Source organism: Nicotiana tabacum, chromosome 18 (genome assembly GCF_000715075.1).
Source record: "Nicotiana tabacum cultivar K326 chromosome 18, ASM71507v2, whole genome shotgun sequence".
NCBI classification, from domain to species: Eukaryota; Viridiplantae; Streptophyta; class Magnoliopsida; order Solanales; family Solanaceae; genus Nicotiana; species Nicotiana tabacum.
This window is the reverse complement of record NC_134097.1, coordinates 10333001-10351016: the sequence shown is the minus strand read 5'-3', so window position 1 is coordinate 10351016 and position 18016 is coordinate 10333001. Positions and strand designations below refer to the sequence as shown.

The 18016-nt window shown below is 36.0% G+C and overlaps 1 protein-coding gene, 1 non-coding gene and 1 pseudogene across 3 annotated transcripts; all 3 read right to left on the bottom strand.

Moving 5' to 3' along the window:
* Nucleotides 1-10866: 10866 nt before the first annotated feature.
* Nucleotides 10867-11027, bottom strand: LOC142173040 (U1 spliceosomal RNA). The gene has a single exon (XR_012702474.1). It is a non-coding gene; the product is annotated as a U1 spliceosomal RNA (small nuclear RNA).
* A 1706-nt stretch (nt 11028-12733) lies between these two features.
* Nucleotides 12734-17248, bottom strand: LOC107759675 (uncharacterized). Of its 2 annotated transcripts, none has more exons than XM_075236592.1 (2): nt 14556-17248; nt 12734-13084 (listed from the first exon to the last, which is right to left on the bottom strand). In XM_075236592.1, the coding sequence occupies exon 1, from the start codon at nt 16992-16994 to the stop codon at nt 15018-15020; it is 1977 nt and encodes a 658-aa protein (XP_075092693.1). In that variant the 5' UTR covers nt 16995-17248; the 3' UTR covers nt 12734-13084; nt 14556-15017. The 2 variants fall into 2 exon arrangements, with proteins under 2 accessions (XP_075092693.1, XP_075092694.1); XM_075236593.1 differs by lacking the exon at nt 12734-13084 and adding an exon at nt 13098-14223.
* LOC142173063 (U2 spliceosomal RNA) lies at nt 12824-13004 on the bottom strand (annotated as a pseudogene).
* Nucleotides 17249-18016: the final 768 nt, after the last annotated feature.

Below are 18016 nucleotides of genomic sequence, written 5' to 3'. Positions count from 1 at the left end.
TAGCCATCCTTATCACACCGTATAACTTCTAGTAGTTCCCCCTACTAGCCACGCGTATCAAGCCACCCATATCTCACCGCATACGTTTCAATACCCAGACCTTATACCACCGCATGTGTATCAATATCACAATATATCACAATTTGCACCTCAAGTGCTCAAATAATTTAACTTGCCAAAATAATTCAACAGCAATATTTTTTCACAATAAAGAGCTCACGGCTCATGCCAAAATAAATCATCAATAATATTTTTTCACAATAAAGAGCTCACGGCTCATGTCAAAATAATTCAACAATAATATTTTTTCACAATAAAGAGCTCACTGCTCCATCACAATGAATACGAATATCTTACAAAAATATTCAGGAGTAAATAATTCAGAAAAATAATATTTCAAAATCTTCAATACATTGCTTCAATATCAAGTTTAAAAATATCAAATACTTCATATTAATTATATTTAATTTAAAGAAAACCAACCTTCAAATAATGCACAGAATAAAAAAAACCAAGTTCCAACTAAACAGATAAAATAATTAGCAGGAAAAGGTCAAGCAAATTTAAAAATATAAACATTAAATCAATAATGAAGAATATAATAAAATGAAATAATTTAATTGATGCGCAACAGTGATCTACACAATTTAAAACATAATCTTTCACATTTAGCCCGTGTACACACTCGTCACCACGTGTACACGACTTTTCACACATTACAATTACCAATCCTAGGGGAATTTCCCCGACATAAGGTTAAACAAGTCACTTACCTCGACTTGCTCTAATTTAACCAAGTATTATGCCTTTTCCTCAATTTTTACGACTCCGATCGACTCGTATCTAGTCATAATTAATTCGATACAGTCAACAAAAATTATAGTAATCAATTTCATAAGAAAATATTACATTTTTCAATAAAATCCAAAATTAGCTCAAAGTTTGCCCGTGGGGCCCACATATCGGAATCCGGCGAAACTTACAAAATCCGACAATCCATTCAATTATGAGTCCACCCATACCAATTTTATCAAATTCCGATAACAACTCGACCTCCAAATCTTAAATTTTCGTTTTTGAAAGATTTTGCAAAAATCTTGATTTTTCTTCCATAAATTCACGGATTCATGATGTAAATGAGTATGGAATTATGAAATATAAATAATATAGGATAAGGAACAATTACCCCAATGTTTTCCCGTGAAAATCGCCGAAAAATCGCCCAAGAACCGTGCTCCAAAAATCCAAAACGAAATGAAGGAAATGACCATTTTTGGTCCTTAAGTTTCTGCCCATCCGTCACTAAAAGTCCACTTTCCGTCACTAAAAGTCTATTTTACGTCACTAAAAGTCCACCAGAAAATGCTCTACCAGCCTTCCTTCAATCGATCATAACTTTATGTACAAATGTCCAAATGATAAATGGTTTAACTTTCTGGAAATTAGAATCAAACGACTACAACTTTTATGTTTTAAAACTTTCTGATTCCTTATGAAATGCGAGAAATAAGCTTCCAAAGTTGGCTCCACGCACCAGAAATTTCTGGCAAAATTTCTGCAATAGAAATTTCCAGCACTCTTTGTCCGAAATCCATTCTGTTTACCTTCCGAAATCCACCCGAGACCCTCGGGACCTTAACCAGTTATTCCAACATATCCCAAAATACCATACGAACTTAGTCGAGGCTTCAAACCACATCAACCAATATCAAAACGACGAATCGCACCTCAAATCAAAATCTATGAACTTTGAACTTTCAAATTTTATATCTTGTGCCGAAACACATCAAATCAATTCAGAATGACTTCAAATTTTGCACACAAGTCATAAATAACATAACAGACCTATTCCAATTTCCAGAATCAGATTCCAACCTCGATATCAAAAAGTCAACCCCTCGGTCAAACTTCCCAAAAAAATCAACTTTTGGCATTTCAAGCCTAATTCCACTACAAATTTCCAAATAAAATTTCGATCATGATCCTAAGTCCAAAATAATCATACGGAGCTGTTGAAATCATCAAAATTCTATTCCGGGGTCGTTTGCACATAATTTAGCATCCGGTCACTATTTGAACTTAAACTTTTAATTTTTCATCAAAATTCCATATCTCGGGCTAGGGAACTCGGAATTTGATTCCGGACATACGTCTAAGTCCTAAATCACGATACTAACCTACTGGAACTATCAAAATACTAATCCGAGTCCGTTTGCTCAAAATATTGACCAAAGTCAACTCAGTTGAGTTTTAAAGCTCTAATTCACATTTAATCCATTTTTTACCTGAAAACTTTCTGGAAAATTTTACAAACTGTGCACGCAAGTCGAGGAATGATAAATAGTATTTTTTAAGGTCTTAGAATACAAAATTAGTTATTAAATTTAAATATGACATGTCGGGTCATCACATTAATATTGTTAGTCAGAATAAGTCGGGAAACGAAAATAAAAATCTGAAAGTTTCAAAGAAGTCTCTTAATAAAAAGAGAAACAATATGAATTGTTATTATTGTGGAAAGAAAGGCCATAAGATTCGAGACTGCAAGTTTAAGAAAGCAGGAATAAATTTTCATTTAGGAAATGTTGGAAATTCAAGAAATTCAGAGAAGGTAAACACAGTAGAAAGTTTTTCACAAGGGATGGTGGCTATGATTTCTACTATACCAACTGAGATGGTTAAAGAGTTGAACATGGCTGCAACAACCACAAAGAATCAAGGCTGGTGGTTGGATTCTGGTGCAACAATTCATGTCTATCACTACAAGAATATGTTCAAAACTTATTCGGAAGTTAAAGATTCTGAAAAGGTGCTGATGAGCAACCATGTTATAGCCGAAGTTGCAGGAAAAGGAACAGTTGAAATCAACTTTACATCTAGACAAAAGGTGACTCTTCTGAACGTGTTCCATGTTCCTTAAATTATGAAGAACTTGATTTTTGCTAGTTTACTTTCTAAGAGAGGTTTCAAAAATGTAATTGAGTCTGATCATGTAATTGTGTTTAAGAGTGGTCTGTTTGTAGGAAATGGGTACCATTGTGAAGGCATATTCAAACTAAGTGTTAATGCAATAAACTGTGCTTCTGCTTATACCGTTGTGTCTGATTCTAATTTATGGCATGCTAGATTAGGCCATTTAAATTTTGGTTCTTTAAATTATATGTCCAAAAATGGTCATATCACTTACAAAACTGAACATGGAAGAAAGTGTGAAATATGTTTACAAGCGAAAATGACTAAGAAACCATTTCATAAAGTTGAAAGATTTATAGAATTATTACATTTAGTGCATTCTAACTTATGTCAATTAAATGGAGAATTAACTAGAGGATGTAAAAGATACTTCATCACTTTTATAGATGATTTCTCTAGATTCGTACATGTTTATCTACTTAGAACAAAAGATGAAGCATTTCAAAAGTTTAAGGAATATAAGCCAGTTGTGGAAAATCAAAAGAGTAGGAAAATAAAATTATTCGAAGTGATAAAGGAGGAGAATACTTTCCTACTGAATTTAGTAATTTCTATGAAGAGCATGGAATAATACGTCAAAGAGTGCACATTATACACTACAACAAAATGGATTGGCGGAAAGAAAAAATAGGACTTTAGTAGACATGGTTAATTCTATGTTATTAAATGCACATTTACCACACAATCTGTGGTGTGAAGAACTACTTACGGCTTGTCATATATTAAATAGAATGCCTTCAAAAAGTGTTCATATTTTACCTTATGAACTTTGGAATGGTAGAAAATCTAACATATAGTATTATTTTAAAGTGTGGTGGTGTATATACTTTTATAGAGTTCCTGATCATCAAAGAACAAAATTGGGACCTAGAGGAATAAAAATTATTTTTGTTGGATATGCACAAAATTCGAAAGCATATAGATTGCTTGATCTAGAATCTAATGTTGTTGTAGAATCTATTCATGTTGAATTTTTAGAAAATTGATTCATTAATGATATTGTTGATGAGCAGTTGATTGCACAAGGTCAAAGTAGTCATGATACACAAAGATGTCGCATTTTAAAATGTTTTTAAATAAAAGGAAAAGTGACAATGTTCAATTAGAGCCTAGAAGAAGCCAAAGAGTTAGAAAAGAAAAAACTCTTGATCCGAATTTTATATCTTCGGAATCTATAGTTTTTCTAGTGGAGGGAGATAGAACTAAAGTATGTAATTAGATACCTATTTTGTTTAGTATAGAAGAATATCTTAGAACATACAAAGAAGCCATATCTTCAAGAGATGTTGATTGTTGGAAAGAGGCGATCAATGATGAAATGGACTCAATAATGTCCAACAACACTTGGATTTTAGTTTATTTGCCTGCTGGATCTAAACCTATAGGTTGTAAATGGATATTCATGAGAAAATATAATATAGACGGTTCTATAAAAAGCTTCAAAGCAAGACTAGTTGCAAAAGGCTTCACGCAAAAGGAAGGCGTTGACTACTTTGATACATATGCTCCAGTTGCAAGAATAACATCTATTAGAGTATTTTTGTCAATATATGATCTATATGTACATCAAATGGATGTTAGAACTGCTTTCTTAAATGAAAATTTAAGTGAAAAAATTTATATAAAACAACCTGAATGATTTGTTCTTCCTGGTAATGAACATAAAGTTTGTAAGCTTATAAAGTCTCTCTATGGCTTGAAACAAGCACCAAAATAGTGGCATGAAAAGCTTGATAGTATAATATTATCAAATGGTTTCGTACATAATCAGGCAGACAAATGTATTTACTCTAAGTTTACAGTAGATTATGGAGTTGTTAATTATCTTTATGTCGACGATGTTGGAAAACGTACCAGGCTAATAGAAGGGAAAAATATTTAAAAGAGAAAAGCAATAAATTATACAAGAAAGACAAGACAAAATTTACGTGGTTTGGCAATTTTGCCTACTCCACAGCCACACAAAGAATAGATCTTTATTAATTAAAGAGAGAAAGAAGAAGTTGAGGGATGATTTGCAAATGAAAATGCATACCCCTTTTATAGGCATTTGAATGCCCTACCTAGGTAAGCGCTTACATCATAGGAATGCTGATGTAAGCACTTACATTATAAGAATGTCAATGTAAGCGCTTACATCATACGTTTATCCTCAAACCTATGTTACATCAAGAAAGAAATTAAAAAAAAGATTTGCTATTCTCTGGTGGCGCCTTCATGCTATCAGTCTTGAAGGCTAACTGAGGCAGTGCACAGCCTCAGTTTGTCAACATCGACAACTTTGGTCAACATGTCTGACGGGTTCTTTGATCTTGGTATCTTCTACAGGGAAATAGTTTCTTCACTTATCAACTCTCGGATATGATGATACCTTAACTGTATATGCTTCGATCTTGCATGAAACACTGGATTCTTGGCAAGATGAATTGCACTCTGGCTATCGCTGAAAAGCTCACAATTTTCCTGCTCTTTACCTAGCTCTTTAAGAAAATTCTTAAGCCAAATCATCTCTTTTCTAGCTTCTGAGATTGCCATGTACTCTGCTTCAGTGGTAGATAGAGCAACACTTTTCTGAAGTCTGGACATCCAGCTCACAACAGTACCACCTAAGGTGAACACGTAGCCTGTGGTACTTTTTCGACTATCCAGATCGCCGCCTAAATTTGCATCAGCAAAACCTTGTAAGATAATATTGCTCCTTTTAAAACAAAGTGTTATACCTGAGGTGCCTTTGAGATATCGCAATATCCATTTTACACCTTCCCAATGCTCATTTTCTGGATTTGACATGTGTCTACTGACAACTCCAACTGCATGGGCTATGTCAGGTCTAGTGCAAACCATAACATACATAAAGCTTCCTACTGCTAAAGCATATGGAACTTTGGACATGTACTTCCTTTCTTCATTTGTCTTAGGTGATTGGTCCTTCGACAGATTAAGATGGCTTCCGAGTGGAGTGCTTCTGGTCTTTGCATCATGAAGACTGAACCTGCTTAGTACCTTTTGTATGTACTTTTCTTGAGACAATTTTAAGGTTCCTTCAGACCTGTTTTTACTAATCCTCATCCTAAGCATTTGCTTAGCTGGTCCTAAGTCTTTCATTTCAAACTCCTCCGCCAGTTGCTGCTTAACCCTGTTGATCTCATTTATGCTAAATCCTGCAATTAGCATATCATCAACGTACAATAGTAAAATGATATAGGATTTATCAAGATTTTGATATAACAGCAACGGTCCATCTCATATCGTGTGAAATCATTATTATGCATGAATCCATCAAATTTCTTGTACAATTATTGGGGTGCTTGTTTCAAACCATATAAACTCTTCTGCAACTTACACACAAGGTTTTCTTTACCAGAAACTTAAAAACCTTTAGGTTGCTTTATGTAGATGTATTCTTCAAGGTCACAATGCAAGAAAGCAATTTTAACATCTAGCTGCTCCAAATGCAAATTTTTTGCAGCTACGATACTTACCACCAACCTGATAGTAGTTAATTTGACTACAGGAGAGAAGATCTCGGTGTAGTCAATCCCTTCCTTCTGCTGAAAGCCTTTTACTATTAATCGTGCTTTGTATCTCTTCTTACCACCATGCTCTTCCTTGACCTTGTACACCCACTTTTTTTGCAATGCTTTCTTTCCTTTTGGTAACTCTGTAAGTATCCATGATTTATTCTTTTGAAGAGAATTAATCTCTTCTTTCATGGCTAGCTTCCACTTATCAGAGCTTATCACCTGCATTGCTTCAACAAAATACTCTGGTTCTCCAGCATCAGTCAGAAGTAAATAGTGGAGAGAGAGAGTTAACCTATCTGGAGCATTCGTGACTCTTTCAGATCTCCTTAATGTAGGTTCAGGATTAACTGATCCCGAATTTGATTCAAGTCCTCACTCCAGATCTGGTTCTCCATCTATTTCTATCTCTGATTCTGGTTCTGATTCTGATCCAGATTCGGCTTCTGGTTCGGCATCTTCAATTTCAAAACTAGTTTTAGTCTCTCTAGCCACTTTATTTTCTGAGATTTTTTCTAACTCAATTGTTTCAGATGTCTGTCTTCTCGTGCTGGTTGGTTCTATTTCAAGCTTGTCTTTGTACATCACATTTTCATTAAATGTGACATTCATGTGTCTTAGGATCTTTCTATTATGATCATCCCAAAATCGATAACCAAAATTATCATCACCATAGCCAATAAAGAAACATTTCTTAGCCTTAGGATCAAGCTTATCTCTATCATTAGAGTTTACATGCACATAAGCAACACAACCAAAAATTTTCAGATGTGAGAGAGTTACCTCCTTTCCTGTCCATACCTCTTCAGGAATTTCAAAATCCAGCGGTACAGAGGGTCCCATATTTATGAGGTAAGATTCCGTGTTAACAGCCTCAGCCCAAAAATACTTCGGCAATCCAGAATGTATTCTCATACTTCTGGCTTGTTCATTCAGGGTTCTGTTCATCCTCTCAGCAACGCCATTTTGTTCCGGTGTTCCAGGAACTGTCTAGATCATTCTGATCCCATTCTCAGAGAAGAATGCTTTAAACTCTTGACTATCATACTCTCCTCCATTGTCAGACTTCAGACATTTTAACTTTAGACTTCTCTGATTTTCAACTTTAGCTTTCCATCTTTTAAAGGTAACAAACACATGAGATTTATTTTTCAGAAAATAAATTCATACCTTTCTTATGGAATCATCAATGAAGGTGACATAATAGCGTGAGCCTCCCAGAGAAGTTACAAGTGCTGGTCCCCACACATCTGTATGCACTAGTTCCAGCTTCTCTTTCTTTGGCGTCCTTCCCACCTTTGAGAAACTAACTCTCTTTTGTTTCCCGTAAATGCAATCTTCGCACAAACCTAATTCAACATGCTTTAGGTTTGGCAACTTTTCTTTAGATGCCAATAACTTTATTCCCTTCTCACTCATATGCCAGAGCCTTCAGTGTCACAATGTTGTATCACGGCCATGATCAACTATTGCTATAGTATCTCTTTGTATTGCAGTTGCATACAGTGTTCCCTTCTTAAAGCCTCGTGCCACAACCAAATTTCCTTTGGTTATCTTCTACGATCTGTAACCGAATGTTGTTGTATATCCTTCACTGTCAATCTGACCCATAGACATCAGATTTTTCTTAAGGCCATGAACATGTCGGACATTTTGCAATTTCCATAGCGTGCCTTGTGAAGCCTTTATATGAACTTCACATTTCCTGACAATATCTAGAGATTCGCCGTCTGCTAGATAAACCTTCCCAAATTTTCCAGCAATATAATTATGCAATAATTCTTTGCATGATGTAGAGTGAAAGGATGCACTTGAGTCGAGAATTCAAGATTCGACTGGACTGCATGTACAACAAATTAGTACATCACTGACTTGTTCAGCAATTGCATTTGCTGAATTATCATCACTGACTACTGTAGTGACCTTTTTTATCGCAATTCCAACACATAATGTCTTTGCAATTTTTGAATTGCCCTCTTCTCCTTGACTTTAATCTGCCACGACCATGACTTTGTCCTCTTTGGCTGTTTCTCCCCCTGCTTTCGGTATTCAAAGCAGATCCTGGAGAATCACTTGATTTTCTCTAGCGAATATCTTCACTTAGAACCAAGTCCCTAATATTATCCAATTTGAGTTTGGTACTTCCCGATGAACTGCTAACTGCAGTTACTGTTGCAGACCAACACTCTCGTAGAGATGATTGTAGAATCAATGCCTTGACTTCGTCATCGAATATTATATTGACAGAACTCAACCGAGTTAATATTACATTAAACTCATTGATATGTTCTGTGACATATCCACCTTCTGTCATCTTTAAGTTGAACAATCGACGCATCAAATAGACTTTATTTGAAGTAGATGGCTTCTCGAACATATTTGATAACGCCTTCATCAGGCATACAGTGGTCTTCTCGTTAATGATGTTAAACGCCACATTTTGTGTTAGCGTCAAACGATTTGCATGAAGAGCTTGGCGATCTAATAGATCCCAATCCGCTTTGGCCATATTCTCTGGTTTTACGTGTAATTTTTTCTGGTATAAATAATCCTCTATTTACATTTTTCAGAATCCAAAATCTTTACCATTGAACTTGTCAATATTAACCTTCCCTTCTTTCGATGCCATTTTTCACAAAAATAATTTATGTGAATAGTGCATGTGAATAGTAACGATGATCAATAATGTCGCACTATTCTTCTGAATAATACCTGCACCGATAACGTACTTTTCTACCAGAATTACACTGTCTGTGCTCTGATACCAGTTGTTAGAAAACGTGTCAGGCTAATAGAAGGGAAAAATATTTGAAAGAGAAAAGCAATAAATTGCACAAGACAAGACAAGACAATATTTACGTGGTTCGGCAATTTTACCTACTCCACGGCCACACAAAGAATAGCTTTTTATTAATTGAAGAGAGAAAGAAGTTGATGGATGATTTGCAAATGAAAATGCATACCCCTTTTATAGGCATTTGAATGCCCTGCCGAGGTAAGCGCTTACATCATAGGAATGCCGATGTAAGCGCTTACATCATACGAATGCCGATGTAAGCGCATACATCATAAGAATGCCGATGTAAGTGCTTACATCATAAGTTCATCTCTTTTTGATTTTTCTTTCTTTTGTTTTGTCTACTTTTATTTCTTTCACCTACAACAACAGGTTTGCTACTATCAGATGGCATGTTGATTTTGGGTACGAACATGCTTGGAATTTCTGAAACTAAGAAGTATCTAACTTCAGTCTTTAAAATGAAAGATTTGAATGAAGTAGATACTATCTTAGGTATCAAAATTCAAAGAAGTGATAAGAGAGTGACTTTCTCACAAACTCATTACATTGATAAGATTCTTACAATTTCAATCATCTGGGCATAGTGGAGTCTAAAACTCCATATGATTCAAGTATTAAACTAACTGAAAATACTGAAAGAATAATGGCTCAATGCAATTGGCAATTTGATGTATGCTATGCTATGCACTAGGCTACTACTAATAAGGGCGTGTAAGAAAGAGAGGTGAGGTGACTAGCTTAGTAACTTTATTCAATCTAAAAGGTTGGCTCAGTGTCCTGATATAGTATTTGTCGTTAGTAAACTTTCAAGGTTTACAAGCAATCCAAGTAATACTCAAGTTGAATATTTATCTTGGGGGGGTGGGGGGGCGCCATTTGTTGGGCATCCAAGAAACAAACTTGCATTTCTCATTCTACTATGGAATCCGAATTTATTTTATTAGCAGCTGCTGGAAAAGAAGCGGAATGGCTAAGAAATATGTTACTAGATATAAAGTTGTGGCCACAACCTATGCCAGCCATTTCAATATTTTTTGATAGTGAGACTACTATGTGTGTAGCTCACAATAAAATATATAACGGGAAATCAAGACATATAAGCTTAAGCCATGCTTATATAAGAGAATTAGTTACAAATGGAACTATAACTATAGTGTATGTGAGATCAAACAAGAATTTGGCAGATCCACTTACAAAGGCATTAAATAGAGAGGCAGTACGGGGCTAAAATAATTAAACAAAAGTGATGGGAACCCTTCTTTGAGTTGGTATACAATTTAACAATATAAGTTTAATGGGTAATAACAAGTTGCTCGTGTTGATTAAGCAAGAATCTTCTCAATTAGAGCCTAGATTCCTATGTACTGTTATGTGAGGAGTTGTTAAATGTGTGTAATAAAAGGAGCATAATGACAAACTCCTATTGTATTTGATGTAATTGCAAGATCCAAACCTCTAAATAACAAAGGACATACACTGGGATTTCAGTGGAGACCAGAAAAATAGTGTTCGCTTGGGCAAACCTCAAGCTGAAACTGGACTATAGACCCAAGAGTTTGGACTGAGTAATGGGTAGGGGCCGCGCGAACGCAGGCCCCCACTGCCACAAATTATGACGTAGGCTCGACCACTTGGGCCGACTTTAGACTAGCACCTCTCCAAAGTGCAATGGATGTCACAAGCCTAGGCCATGAGCCTTATTGATTGCTCATTGACCCCGTCCAGGTAAGTATGTTTCTCTGTCAGCCCAACCCATATTTTATTGTGCAGCATTTTGCTCATTCCCAGTTGGTATTTGACGATGTGGGATTAATCAATCAATGAAGTCAGAAAAACACTCTTTTGTGACATTTACATCTTCAGAATTTTAAAAACAATAAGATTTTGCAATTTCATCCAAATTATAGGCCGATCAAACAAATATCCTAAGTGCGATAAATTTTCTCCCTGTTTTAATTCGGTTTCAAGATGTTTTATCCTTAAAAAAATGTTAGCGGCAAACTATTTTAATAAATATGTCATATTGTTCCTCTTATGAAAATAAAATGTAATAATGTGAAAAGAGAATAATATTCTAGTGTATTTTATTCTCTATAGAGATTGTGAAGGCAGTCCATAAATCCACGAATTCTATTTAAATTAGTCTACACTAACCTTTTTAAATATGTCTTTGTTTCAAAATACGGTTAACCAACTTGTTACTAATTGATTATAATAAATTAGTATACTCTAATGTTTAAAATTAAGAGTCTTTGCCAAGTATTTCGTAACATTTTTTTGTATAACAAAAGTACAAAATTACATACGAATTAAACAATATAAATCAAGGCACACAAAAAACTGTACTAGATTTGGCAAGGTGCGCCAGGCCCTTGCAATAGTGCAACGCATGGGAGCCAAGATAGCAAGCTACCTTAACTGTCCCTTAAAAAACTGAATTAATATTGTATGAGTTGATGACTCACGTATCAGATATTAGCTAAAAGGCCGCGAAAGGTATGAATTATTTTTCGCTCGGCCTGCCGCTTTTATTCTAGTTCTCTCCCTTCTGTGTTTTGTTAGCTTTCGATGTGGTAAGAATGCTACCAGATGCTAGTAAATTTTTACTATTATACCATTTGGCCGAAATTGAACCTCATCGGTTTTTCCCCCTTTCCTCCTTAGTAAATACCGGCAAATTTTAAACAAATGGAGATTTGCGAGAGATAATAATGCAAGAACCTAAAATTTGCAATAATCTACGTAGGATCCAATAATACAAGTATCAGCAAAGAAATATTTAAATATGAATATATAATATATTGAAAAAATAACATAATACATGTCTAATGATTAGATGACTTGATCAACATTACAATAGATCAACAGTACATTACGGGTATAAAAAGACACAATAACCCGCGCATTGTTGTGAGAGAATGAAAACCATGTGTAAAAAGCCGAAAAATCGAAAAATTACCAATCATTCTCTAAAGATTTACATAATTATTGTGGAAAGCAATTGCAAAAGGAACCCAGTTCGATAATAATCTGGTAGAAGGGCTTGCATTAAAATAAGATTGGCAGTCGGAACTTATTGGCTCGATTAATCTATAATTGTGTTGCGTGGGGCTCATTTAAGAGAAAACTATTTCCTAGTAGGAATTTTTTTATTCTCCAACTTGAATTTGAGACATCTGGTTAAGGATGGAGAGATCTCATTCATCCTATCACATCTCTTGGGTAAATTTAATTGATATTTAAAATTTAATTTCTTCCAAGTTCATGGTAAATTGACATTTAAAATTTAATTTCTTCCAAGTTCATGGTAAAAGTTATACTAACACCAAGTAACTTGGTAAGTATATGCATTCACAGAATAAGTTGTAAGATAAAACAATTTAAACCATAAATCGTTAAACATGAAATCTTCTCAAAGAATGAGGGAATAAATCGTAAAATAATGAAATCTTCACAAAACGTTTCAATTTTATATTCAACAATACCAAATCAACGACAAAAATATAAACAAAAATGAAAACTTAACAAGTCAGAAGGTCCTAAAAATCTGTAGTGCAACACGCAAAGATCCGGATAGCAAGCTACCCTGAAGGATACTCCCCATAAAAAATAAAGTTAATATTGTGTGAGTTGATGACTCACATATAAGATATTAAACTAATAAGAACAGATACTACACTTGATCTTAGCCAAAAAGCCGAGAAAGGTATGTTTTGTTTTGTACACGGCCTTCCGCTTTTATATCAGTCCTCTCCTTTCTGGCTTTTGTTAGATCTCGGTGTGGGATTTCCTGCAGAATGGAGAATTTTATGTTTCATATGCCCATTTTGTGCCTGAAGACACAACAGGGAAAATAGAGTAGTAACTCTTTGTTCTCACCATATGCTAAGTTTATAAATTTCACATTTAATTAATGGACAAAGATGAAATGTCAGCCCCCAAAAAACAGGATTATGATTTGAAGATTTGTTCTACCACTTGGCCAATATTGAACCTCTTTTTTCTTTTTTTTCAATATTAAATGCTGGCAAACTCAAACAAACAGAGTTATGCCAAAGATAATTACCCAAGTAAAGGTCCAACAATACAAGTATCCCAAAAGAAATGTTTATATGTGCATATATTGAATGATAACATGCAGGGGAACCTTGGAGCAACAGTAAAGTTATATTTTGTGATGGTCACGGGTTCGAGCCGTAGAATCAGCTGATACTTGAATCAGGGTAGGTTGTCTGCATCACACCCATTAAGGTGCGGTTCTTCCACATACCCTGCCTATATCACACTCCCCATGAGATGCGACCCTTCCCGAGACCCTGCATGAAAGATGCATCGGGCTGCCCTTTATATTGAAAGAATAAAATACATTAGCTACTTTGAGCTATGTTCAACTGGTTCTCAAATTCTCCTTTGAGAAGGTTCATCTTAGCCATAGTCTGATAGCAACAAGAAAACACCACGAAGTAGCTTGACATGATAATAGCCAGCTAAAACCATAATTCAAATAAATAGGCCAGCTAATGATAGAAGTACCAAGCCAAAATGCATTATCAATAGCTTTAGTTTGCAAGAGAAACTCATAATAAGTGGAAGCTATAAGGTGTGAAGAAGTATAATTTGACCCGAAATATGAAAGAATTATTTCTAGGAGAAAAGTCCTAAACTTTTAAGCATCAGCAACATGTTCCTTAAAATAAACCTATTTAAAACTGGGATATCCTTTTCTTTACATCAGAATACTGGCATATGTAGAGATATCGCACATAGCCTCTCCACCTTCATAAGGTAGAGGTAAGATTTGCGTATACATTACCCTCCCCAAACCCCACTTGTGAGATTCCACTGGGTTTGTTGTTGTTGTTGTTGTTGTAGTTGTTGCAGAGATATCGCACAGAGTCACAGACCATCAAGCAAATTCAACTTTCCTCACTGGAGTTGTAAAGGTGGATTCAGATATCATTCTAATATCATATCCTATCATAGCTGCATGATAACTCGATTTTCAAATAAAATTGAGGCATACAAAGTGCTTTTGAGGACAAAGAGTAGATCGTGGATAGGATTTCTAGATATACTCTATCTGACAAGTTTCAACATTCTAACTAGAAAAGAACTGAGAGAGAGAATGCAAATAGCAAACAAGAGCAGTATGATATATTGGAAAGTTGATGCCAAATCCTAGAAGGGACTTTAACAACCTGATAAACTACTTGATAATGTAGCATGTATAGTGCTAAAAATGAGAAATATTCCACGTATACCTTTTTCTTCACTTCAACTCGAGCTTTCAGCATCACGCCATATTAGCCAGTACTTGACACTTCTACATTGGTTCTTGGACCATAAAATAACGCTGGTAAGCGCATCTTCTCACACTTTTTCTTCATGATTTGGTGGTTGGTTAATCCCATAGTACAACTTATTAGGTTAATATAACTGACCTGGTCGCCTTTCTTCAAAACTTACATGAACAAATGGTTCAAATCATATTCTTCAATCCCTAGTTTCCAATGCATCTCTTTAAAGGGCAGCTCGCTGCACTAAGCTCCCGCTATATGCGGGGTCCGGGGAAGGGCCGACCGCAAGGGTCTATTGTATGCAGTCTTACCCTGCATTTCAACAAGATACTGTTTTCACGGCTCGAACCCGTGACCACCTGATCGCATGGCAGTAACTTTACCGGTTACGCCAAGGCTCCCCTTCAATGCATCTCTTTGATTTCTCTAAATCATCTCTTGCATTAGAGGCAATAAATTGTCTTTAAGCAAGATGTAAATCTCCTCCTTCTCGGGGTGAGACTTGTCTCCCACAAAAAATATGTGATTTTTCCCATTGACTTCTATTTCACTAATACCGGGTACTTTCTTCACATTTCTCTCCTTCATTTTCTTTCTTATGTGCGCAAAATCACCCCATCTCCCAGAAGCAGCATAAGCATTTGCCATTAGTACATAAGCTCCTGAGTTACCTGGTTCGCGCTCTACTATTTCATCGCAGATCTGGTTCGCTACTCCAACATCTCCGTGCAACTTGCAAGCGCCGAGTAAAGCCCCTAGAACAGCACCATCACATTCCTCCGGAGGCATCTCGTGCACCACCTTCATAGCCTCATCAACTAACTTACCACGACCTAAAATGTCGACAAGGCAACAATAATGCTCAGCCCTCGGTTTTAAACCATACGCGTGTCTCATAGACTCAAAAAACTTTCGACCTTTCTTAACAAGACCGGCATGACTACAAGCTGACAAAAGTCCCACAAAAGTGATCTCATCTGGCTTGTTACCGGACCTTAGCATTTGCGCGAAGGCTTGTAATGCTTGGTTTCCAAGACCATGATTAGCATATGCCAGTATCATTGCAGTCCATGAAACAACATCCTTTACTTTGAGATTCTCAAAAGTGATCAATGATGAGTTTATATCTCCACATCTGGAGTACATGGTGACGAGAGCATTATTAAGCGAAGTGTCTTGGTCAAATCCTAGCAGTAAAACAAGAACATGTGCTTGCAATAACTCCAAGATGCCCACACACGAGGTCACTACACTGGTAAGAGTAGTCTGATTAGGCCTTAAGCCCGACCGAAGCATGAGAATGAAACACTTCAATGCTTCACCCTCAAGGCCACTTTTTGCGTACCCGTCAATCATTACATTCCAACTTACAATATCTTTATTAGGCATCAAATCAAAAAGTGCATTGGCCGTAGACACTAGGCCTTCATCAACATAGGCCGTTATCATAGCGTTCCACGCAGCTGGATCCTTATTTGGCATTTGATCAAAGTACTCTCTTGCCAATTCTATCAACCCATTTCGTGCAAGACCAGTAACGATAGTTGTCCAAGAAACTGCATTTTTCCATGGCATTGCGTTAAATAGTTCCAAAGCTTTGTTCACCCTGTTATCATGTAAACAACCTTGAATCATAACATTCCAAGAATATAAATTATGTTCAGGCATCTTATCAAAGAGCTCAAGAGCTTGATCCACCTGACTATCTTCAACATAAACCCTGGTCATCGCCGTCCAAACAATGACAGTTTTTTGAGGAATCTGATCAAAAATACGCCGTGCCTCAATAATCAAACCATTTTGAGCAAAGCCCACCATTGCTGTAGTCCAGGTAACCACATTTTTCTCAGGCATTTCTTGAAGCAACTTTCGAGCTTCATCCACTCTACGGTTCTGAAAATACCCAGAAATCAAACTGGTCCACGCATAAACGTTTCTATCAGGCATTCGCTCAAAGATTCTTCGAGCCTCATCGAGTCTGCCAACTTTAGCATATGCATGAACCATAGCAGAATCAGACACTACATTTCTCTCAGGCATGGAATAAAACAACCTCTCAGCTTTAGGAAGATCCTTATGTTTTAAATAAACAGTAATCATTGAAGCATAAGAAACAACATCTCTTTGAGGCATTTCGTCGAACACCTTCCTAGCTTCTTTAACTTTGCCTTGACGGCCTAACGTCATAATCATTTTGTTAAAGCTACAAATGGACTGTCTTGTGGTAGATTCTAAGTGGGGTTGTGACTGTATATGTATTTGAATAGGTGATTTTGGTTTTGAATATGTTCTTGAAAGGAATGGACGCCTCAAAATGCGGCCATAATCATTAGTCAGCAAATAATGTGAACTCCAAACTATAAAAGAGTGGCTTAATTTAATCAAACTTCTGGTTTTATACATGATTCTTTGTTGATAATCTCAGCTGTGGTATTATTGTTGTATGGAAATACTAGTAGTAGTAGATACACAGATTAAAGGTGTGATAGGAGCAGAATTTGCTTGTAACTTGTTCTGATAGGGAAATTTGAAAATAGACATTTAAGAGTCTGTTAGTCAACCTAACATCAAATTCATGGGTTTTATTAAAGTGATTTCGCGTGTTTCTATTTCATGACAAACGTAAGTGCTTAAATTGATACGGGATTGTAAAAACAAACTTATATAAATATTCAACTTGTTGCAATATTTAATGCACTAACTTATGTTTATATAGGAATATTTTGGGTACATCTTAAAGAAAAGGCGGAATGGCTTCCTCGCACTTTAACTTGACGGTATTTTAAAAGCTGATACATAAAGTTTTAATTTTCACATTTGAACACTCGAACTCATTTTTTCTGTAACTAATAAACACATTTAATCATTGACCATGACCATGTAGCGTCAGTTGGTCCTAATCAGGCCTCACGATGCACAGGAGCGTGAAAGCCTCCTTCCCAATGCCCAACGGTACAAAATGGGTTGTATTTAAGTATATTCTTATTCATTCCTTCTAAAATACCACCTTCCTCCATTTTTTAAAATTTGAAGCTCCATTTCTATTTTTTTCCCTTTTCCAGACCGTGAAAATGATGAAAAGTTTTTGCATCACTTGGACTAAACGAAGTTCGATCATAACGAGATTAACAGATAATAAATAAAAACAAAAAAATGGGTGAGTGAGATTATGATCAATTTTGGAAGGGGGTGAGTGATTGTTAGGACCTAGGTTTAATAGGGGAGGGTTTGGTTAAAGAGGTTAAAATGAGGGCAGGGGTCGGTCAATGGAATAAAAGAGGGGACCCCAATCTGTTGGGTTAGGGTTTTCACGCCCTTGATATGCAAGACATCCATTGGTCATTTGCTGACTGGATGAACACGTGTGTGCAGGGGCATATCTAGGCCTAAGGGTATGGGTTCACGGCAGGGGCATATCTAGGCCT

Excerpts from the sequence above, each read along its gene's own strand:
- LOC107759675 (XM_075236592.1), bottom strand. The coding sequence starts at position 16,994 with ATGTATAAAACCAGAAGTTTGATTAAATTAAGCCACTCTTTTATAGTT.